The 8,105-nt window shown below is 38.6% G+C and overlaps 1 protein-coding gene across 1 annotated transcript; it reads right to left on the minus strand.

The window, feature by feature from the left end:
• Window positions 1-1,596: 1,596 nt before the first annotated feature.
• SET (SET nuclear proto-oncogene) lies at window positions 1,597-7,515 on the minus strand (the record flags this gene model as incomplete). The annotated part of the gene is made up of 7 exons (XM_008946662.1): window positions 1,597-2,502; window positions 3,518-3,664; window positions 3,765-3,935; window positions 5,215-5,328; window positions 5,496-5,599; window positions 6,290-6,432; window positions 7,458-7,515. Coding segments are annotated over 7 exons (761 nt in total), but the record flags the coding sequence as incomplete, so codon positions are not given.
• Window positions 7,516-8,105: the final 590 nt, after the last annotated feature.

The following is an 8,105-nucleotide window of genomic DNA, read 5'->3' on the forward strand; positions in this document are numbered from 1 at the left end:
ATTGCCAGGAGTAAACCCTTGTTTCACAGGAAATTCAGTATTATCAGTACAGTAGCAAGAGTGTTTTGGCACCCTGTAAAATCCTAAGGAACATATAAGAAAAATCTCAGAAGTAGCATTTCAGTATTCAGACTTCTCATTTCTTGTTCATTGTATTTGACATTACAGAACCTGAAGCTCTGATTACTTTCAAAACTGTCTTTATAGGTTTTCTGCTAGTAACCAAAAGGGGTGTAACAACAACATCACAATATTTTTCCCCAAGACTTCCACTGAAGCCTATGGGGGAAAAAAAAGATCTTTTCCTTGCAGATACAATTGGGACTATGTAAAAATTAAGTAATGAGGCATCATGGCAAGTAATAGCACATTGACCCCCTACCACAACAGGAAGCATTTTTCAATCTTACAAGGAATAAAAAAAAAAAAAAACCAAACTTTTATATAGACTTCATAGGTTTTGTTCCTTCTCTCTCTAGATGTTAAGAAACCATTACTAATTAACATTTGACTTTGCTCTGCAAGCAGGATGGGGGCAGAAGCTTTTATTGAGATGGAATAAAGTAAATGGTTGCTTTAATTCTGCATTGATCACATGCAGACTGGACCTTGTATTGCCTCTGATAACTGGATGGAATCCAAGTTGAACCAGACACAGAATATTTCCCACACACATGTTCCTTGGGCACGTCTCAAACAGAGATTAATCTTGTTTTAAGTGTATTCTTCAGCATCAAAAAAAAGCTCAATATGACTATAGCAAATTCAGTGAGGAAAAGGAATTGGAGAATATAACAGCAAGTCTTCCCAGAAGACAGTCTTTTCTACACATCCAAAGAGAACTAGCTGTTTGAATTTTAGATTAGCTGATACAACATTTTTTTTTTTTTAATATTTCAAAAGCACAGCATGTTAAAACAACTTCCATTACACTTTGTGGAACACCAGTACCAACAATCTCTATGTGAAATCATCACAAGCTACTGAAATACAGTCTCTTAAGAAAGAGTACAGTATATCTAAGGCATATATACATGCTGATACCAAGGAAAGAAAGCAGTCGAGTGGCAATTTTTTATACATGAGCTTCACTAAGATCTTGCTCTTTGAAATCGCCTCAAAATTAGCTTGCACTTAAGATTTATTTTCAACTGAAAAGACTTATAAAAAACACTCAAATCTTATCATATGACCCCTTGGTCATTTTATTCTGAGCTTGCATGATATTCCCATGCAAATTGATTTACTGGAGATACAGTACTGCAAATTACTATGTAAAAATAATCTAAGAATCAAGTGATTTTTTTTTTGCAAAACATGAATATAAACCTCTGTCTTCACACAAGGCATATGCTCCTACAGCCCCCTCTTAGATCAGGTAATTCACGAAACATAGTGTGCAGTAGGAACTACCAAATTAAACATTTTTCAAGTACTGAAAGAGTGGAAACTAAATGAACCAATTACCAGTCCACGCAACCACAAGCCTGCATTGTACTACATAAATACTGACCGAATGCCCCCAAAATGCCATGAAACTACAAGCCAGTTCAAAATGGGATGTTAAAACTCTTTCAGTGAAGACCAACCAGTCCCTTTGTGTACACATTTAGTTTTATTGTAACAAAGCAACTTGTACACTTTAACGTTTAAAACTGAGCATCTTTCTTTCCTTTCCAGTGAAACAAAAAAAAAAAAAAAAAAAGAATTTAAAAATAAACAAGAACAAAATTACAATAGAGAATGTCAATTCCAAATAAGATCCTACAGGTTCTGCTGATTCTCCATCAAGTGGCAGGGCTCAATTTCATCATTAGGAGAAGATTTTATTTTAAAAGTGTCATCTTAAACTGCAAGGATGTTTGTTAAACATCACAATTAAACATGCCAAAGGAGAAGAAGCCATGTTGTCAAAATGCCCACTTAACCCACCCAAACATCTGAAACCCACCCCAGCTGACCTTCTATAACCCCTTTTTTTTTTTTAAGTTTTTTTTTTTTTTTTTAAACAAGAGAAAGTAGACAGATACATGTTGGTAAATGCTAACTGTCCATATTCACATAGAGACACAGTGTAATCTCTGAGCCCAATATACAGAGAAAGAAGGAAAAAAGCTAGATTCTATGCACTACTACACAGGGGCCTAGCACTCTTCAGCTTCCAGCAGAGTGAAGGGAGCAGAAGGTTTTCTTTTTTCCCACAGAACATGGTGTGTTGATTCCATAAACAGTTTTTGTTTTGAGACAGGAAGGGATAAAAATGAACTTGAAACAGAAACTGGTAGATTCTTTTCCACTGTATTCTGCTCAAGGTATTTCCCCCAAAATAAACTGTGAACCATGGTGTAGAGGAGAGAAAAAGAGACCTCAAGAGAACAAGGCGACTGAGCACAAGAAAAAAAAGACAGCAACTTGCTCCCAGGGACTGGAGAAAAATTAAAAAGGTAAAAAGGGGGTTTGGAATCCATCAGTGTTCAATTAGTCATCTTCTCCTTCATCCTCCTGTTGAAAGATAAGCAACAATTAAAACAATCTAATCACTACACTTCAGATGGCACGAACTTTCAAATGCAATAACCAGAACATTTTACTACCCCACAGACTACAGCCCCTGAGTGTTACTCAGGGCATGCAGCGTGACAGTCTCCCTCTCCCCTAAGGGGCAGCAACACTTGCTGAGAGGACCTACCTGCAGAGAAAACAGTTAGTAACTGGATATCCCAATGAAAAAACATCAGGTTTGAACAACCACCCTGACTCAGAGTCACTACAAACACTGACTTAAGTTTAACATTCATGGTAGCTGTTCACAACAGCAGCGTGAAAGTGAAAGAAAAGGGGCATCTTTTTCCCCTTGTTTTAAACGCTGAAAAGCAAAACACTTCCCCTTTCAGATGCTCAATTCCAGGTTACATAAGAGAACTCAGCACCCTGGTCCCCATGGCAGCCCTGTCCCAATCAGTACAACTAGTTTTTTGGTGCTGTAGTTCAGACGCACCACGCCCAATTCCAAGAAACAAAGACACTCTAAGTCACCCCCTGAATGCTGTCCCTGCAATACCACTTGATGCTAGAGGACATTTCTAATTCTTGAACCCAACAGTCTAAGCTAAGTTTGCCATAAGCAGAAATAAACCAACAGGTGAGAGGCTGACAGAACTGGACGCACCAACAACAGCCAGTAACAAATAAAGCCTTGCTAGAATATGCATTAATTAAGAAACCTGTTACACCAATATCCTAGTTCTTCTAGAGCACCTCCGTTACAAATTTACTAGAGCTACTTATTCGCACTGTCTCTCGTATAAACAAACATACTTAGTACTGCACTGAGAACACACACTAAGTTATGTTAGTAACAGTTCTGCTTCTCCTCTCCAAACACCCTGTCAGCAATTGTACAGGAAATAACTGTTTTAGCTTGGTAGCAATGTCTCAGTATTCTTAAAAGGTCTTTTTTATGTCTTCTGATTCTCATACATCAGAGAAGGAAGGTGTAAGGGGTAGGATTACTCACCTCTCCCTCCTCTCCCTCATCATCATCTTCATCTTCCTCACCCTCATCTTCATCTCCTTCTTCGTCAATATCCTCCAATCCTTCCTCCTCTTCGTCATCATCATCATCCTCTTCTCCCTCCCCTTCTTCATCATCCATATCAGGAACCTTAAAGACACACGTGCAACATTAACTACAGTGATCAAATTCACTTCCACTTGCACAGTGCTGTTAGGGGTGTGGACCAGCAGCTCGATGCTATCCTTACCAAGTAGTACTGTAATGGATTTGGCCAGATGTCATCCTTGATGACTTCTCCTAGCTCATCAGCCCCTGCATCAGAGTGGTCAGTGAACCAGGTAAAGAAGCTTTCTGGCTCTTCATGCTGCCTCTTCCTACTGGCTTTGTTCTGTGTCTGGCTTGAACGTTTTGTCAGATCCTGAAAAGAAAGTTAAGCACTGCCCTAAGAAGTGGTCTTTTTAAAAATCATTAAGTAAACACCATTTAGAACAAGAAGTCACTTACTACCCCCCTTGCACAGAGAAGACGTTAGAAAACATCTGGAACACCAACAACTCACAGAGGAAGATGCTTAGCCACTTGCATTTCTCAGAAACATGAGAGAACAGTAAAATCACCTTTTTCTTTTAATGACCTCTACTGAAGTACTGAAAAATCACAGGATCTTCCGTATCACAAGGAAGCACAAGTATGACAGGTGTTTAATAACATACTGAAAAGATCTCACAATGACTAAATTCTACTCTTACGAGCAGTTGCAATTGTAGCTAAACAGTAAGAATACCACACACAGTTTAAGAAACAGTCTCCACACCTCTACACTCCGTCTTTAACCTGAGATAGAGAACTGCCTAGCCCTCTTATCCCAAGATTTCCCACTTTGAAATCTTCAGGCTGTTTGTTTTTATTAAGTGAAGAAAAAACTATACAAACCCCCGGAACATACAGTCTCACAAAACATATATTAGTCCTCTATCTGCCACCTTATACTAGAAGTTTAATTTTGCAACAATCTGTTTGCCAAGTTTGAAAAGAAAATTACTATCTGCTATGAAACATGTTCTTTCTCTGATCATATGGCAACTACAAACTTCTAGTATTTGCTTTCTGGATAGAATTGGAACGTATATACTCATTGCAACATCTTCAGGGCAACATGGAAGTGCTCCTAACTTTTACAGAAACTAACCACAACAAATTCATTATGTTCAAATACTGTCTGGATGAAAGACATGCCCACATTATTGTGGGCCTGGAACTTATACAAAAGCTGAGGAAATGAAGAGATTAAAAAAACCAACATTCACCTCCCCCAAATCCTGCTGTCCCAGGAATTCTTTATTTAATAGTTATCTTAAGAAAACAACAAAACACAGAGTCTAGATCCACACCAAAGAGAGACAAGCTAATGCACCTCTTAATCTCTCCATCTGGTCATCCTTGTACTTTCACTCTTTTAACTGTGGTGCTCAACTGAGCAGGAGAACTCACTACAGATCTCCATGTAAATGGGAGTATTCCAAACCCTGCAAGATAGGCACAAGCTATGTATGTAGAGAAATGACAGGGGGATTGAGGGGAAGAAAAGGGAAGAGAAGGCAGCTTCAATGAGAAAGAAAGAAAGTAACAGGAAGCTAATTAAAGTGATGGTAACATGCTGAGCAGCCAGCCTCTCTCCCAGCTGCACAGGTACATACCTTCCCAGATTTCCATTTGATCTCAGTTGATTTTGAAGATGGGTCTCCACTTTCATTGAGGTGAAACTCTTTGGAGAGAACTTTATTTTCAAAGTATGGATTCTCATCGAAATACTGCAGAGTTGAAAGCAAAGAGTTAGAACCCACATAATGTAAAGATAAGTCAAACCTGGTACTAACTGGGTAACTGAAGAGATTAAACGACAAACTACAACCCAATATGTGCCTCCATTGAAAAAAGCTCAGAAAAGTCACAAGTGAAGGAATTTTAAAGTACTTACAAAATCTATTCTGTAACCTGATTTGATGTCTTCAAATTCTGTCACCTCAACTCTGGTCAAATAATGCAGTGCTTCCTCATCTTCTTCTCCCAGCAGTGCAGATACTAAGGCAGAGTTGGGAATCCCACATTAACAAAGCTATGGAATGTGTATCACAGGGAAAACACAGGACATTGATAGCAAGTAGTATCTGAAAAGCAACACATCCGTCCAAGCCAACTCCTTGCAGCCTGTTTGAGTTCCCACCCAACAGACTATTAGCATTTGTGTGATTTGCATTTGCTGAGGTGAAAACATGTTTGCTTGCTGTAGTTCAACATAAAAAAAAGCAGCCAAAGCCACCTGCACATATCTACCCTTCTCTGAAGCACACTTTCACACAGGTAGTTTGCCTAATCTAAGCAGTCTACAAACTTGTTTTGTCCTCTTAGAAAGTCTTTTGTCAAGAGTCCTAAAGAGCTCACCTCCAACTGAAAAAAAAACTAACAAAAAAGCAAACTTTTTTTTTCTCTAAAGGGCCAAAAATAACTACAAAAAGTGTGAAATTGTATCAAATACAGAAATAAAACCAACACAGGATTTTAGTGAACAAGATGTTCCTTTGGTCAACAAATGCAAGAAATAAAAAGCTCAGAAAATGCACTCTAGGACAACATGAAATGTTTCAACAGAAGCCTGCTTCACATGCAAACATGTGCCCAGCAACAATTCTAGAAAACCTTCAGAGCTGCAAGACACATAACAAGCAAACAAACACTGAATTTACAGAAAAAAGAGGGCTACTAAGAATATACCTTGTGGGTGGTTGACAAATGTTGTTACCCAGAAATTTGGGATTTTGGCGATCAATTCTGACCTCTTCTGGAAGAATGGTTGGCGGAGTTTGTTGTATTTCTGTTCTACTTTCAAAATTTCCTCACTGGCTTGTTCATTCAGTCTGTAACAGAAAGAGCCACGTTAAGCACAAGAGAGAGAACGGGAATTGAAAGGCACATCATCAGTAGGTATCTAAAAACTGCATGGGTCTGACTAGACCACTCTGCCACATTCAACTAATGAGGTACCTCGAGAGACAAAAAAAAAAAAGGAGGCCCAAACCTCACAATTAATATAGGCACTACCAGAACCAACCTGGTCTGAATGAAGCCTTCTGAACACACTGTGTGTTTTTCAGCATTACCTGAGGGACGGACCCTTATTTATGCCAAGCCAAGTAGTATTTTACCCTCTTAAACATTCTGTTTGCAAAAGACCTTTCCAAGATAAAGGTTATAAAGATAACACATAACACTACCACCCCTCTTTACAACTTTGGGGAGGGCAGGCAAGTCACAGCAAAGCAACTCTGTACCACACAAGTCTTAAGGTGTAACATTTCACTGGTTTTGTAAAACAGCAGAGCCATGACACTGCAACAGCTTCAGAACCTCAACAGTCCCCTGCAGTCTCTGCAGGACAGTGTGTGTGGAGACAATATCCAGGCAAATACTAACACAGAATCCAGAGTCTGGGCACATGAAACTCACAATTCAGTGACACTTTCTACATATTATTCTACAAGTACATTAACATATAATAAAGCACCAAAGTGTAATAAAAGCTAACTTTTCAACCAAGTTTTTGGTTCTGCTTACAAACAAAGAAATACTTTTGCAAAACAGCATACAAATTAACTTGAAAAATCAGAAAGAAATAAATCTCTAGTATTAATAAACTACCACAATTAATAAAAAAAGTTTAATTCTACCGTTTTCATTATATACAACTAAACAAGCCACCAGGATACTACTACAAATTTTCCATCATACACAAATACCTCATATCTAATCTAACTAGAACACAACTATATCTTGGCAGAGTTCAAAGAGAAAACTATTACTGAGTGCTTGCTTTACTAAGTATTTTTATTTTTGAAACTTACATATCAGTTTCTGTTAGAACATTTTAGAAGTCTATGTTTACCTGTCTATTTCATTCTGTACTTCATCAATGTGTTCAATTGCTTCCTGTTGCTCTTTTTCTGAAAAACAAACAAAAAATGCATCAAAATCCCTTCATTCTCAAATCTGACACATCACCTGGGGCATTCCCTCAGCGCTTTTTCTAGTCATCTAGTTTAGAAGTGCACAACATTTCTATTAAATGTCTTAAGTGTTACTAGGCCTTAAAGCTTCAGCTACATCCAGGGTGTACTACAGCTGAACTGCAGGAAAGTTTGACAAAACAGCACCCCAAAGCAAGCTTACCCCTAGAAATCACACCTCACGTTCCCCTACACAGCTTCACACGTCAACTTAAATGGCAAGTCAATCATAACAGATTAACAGCAATTTAATTAAAAACATGTAAGCCGTATTTGCTAAGACCAACACGTTTGAAAGAATGCTAAATAATTTAGAGGATAGAAATATCAAGAGAAATAGCATTTTTGGAACGTGCCACCTTCTACAAAACCAAAAAGAACGCTCGAAAGGACAGTTACAAGCCGCAAAGCCGTCCCGGTCGCTGTTCGACAGGTGTTTTCTAGGTGCAACTTCCCCTCGACCAAGCCCGGAGCCGGTCCCGTTACCAGAGCACTGTTTACCCGCCGCGCCGGGAGCCTAATGATCG

The sequence above is a fragment of the Merops nubicus genome, unplaced genomic scaffold (assembly GCF_000691845.1).
Source record: "Merops nubicus isolate BGI_N331 unplaced genomic scaffold, ASM69184v1 scaffold44888, whole genome shotgun sequence".
Lineage (NCBI taxonomy): Eukaryota > Metazoa > Chordata > Aves > Coraciiformes > Meropidae > Merops > Merops nubicus.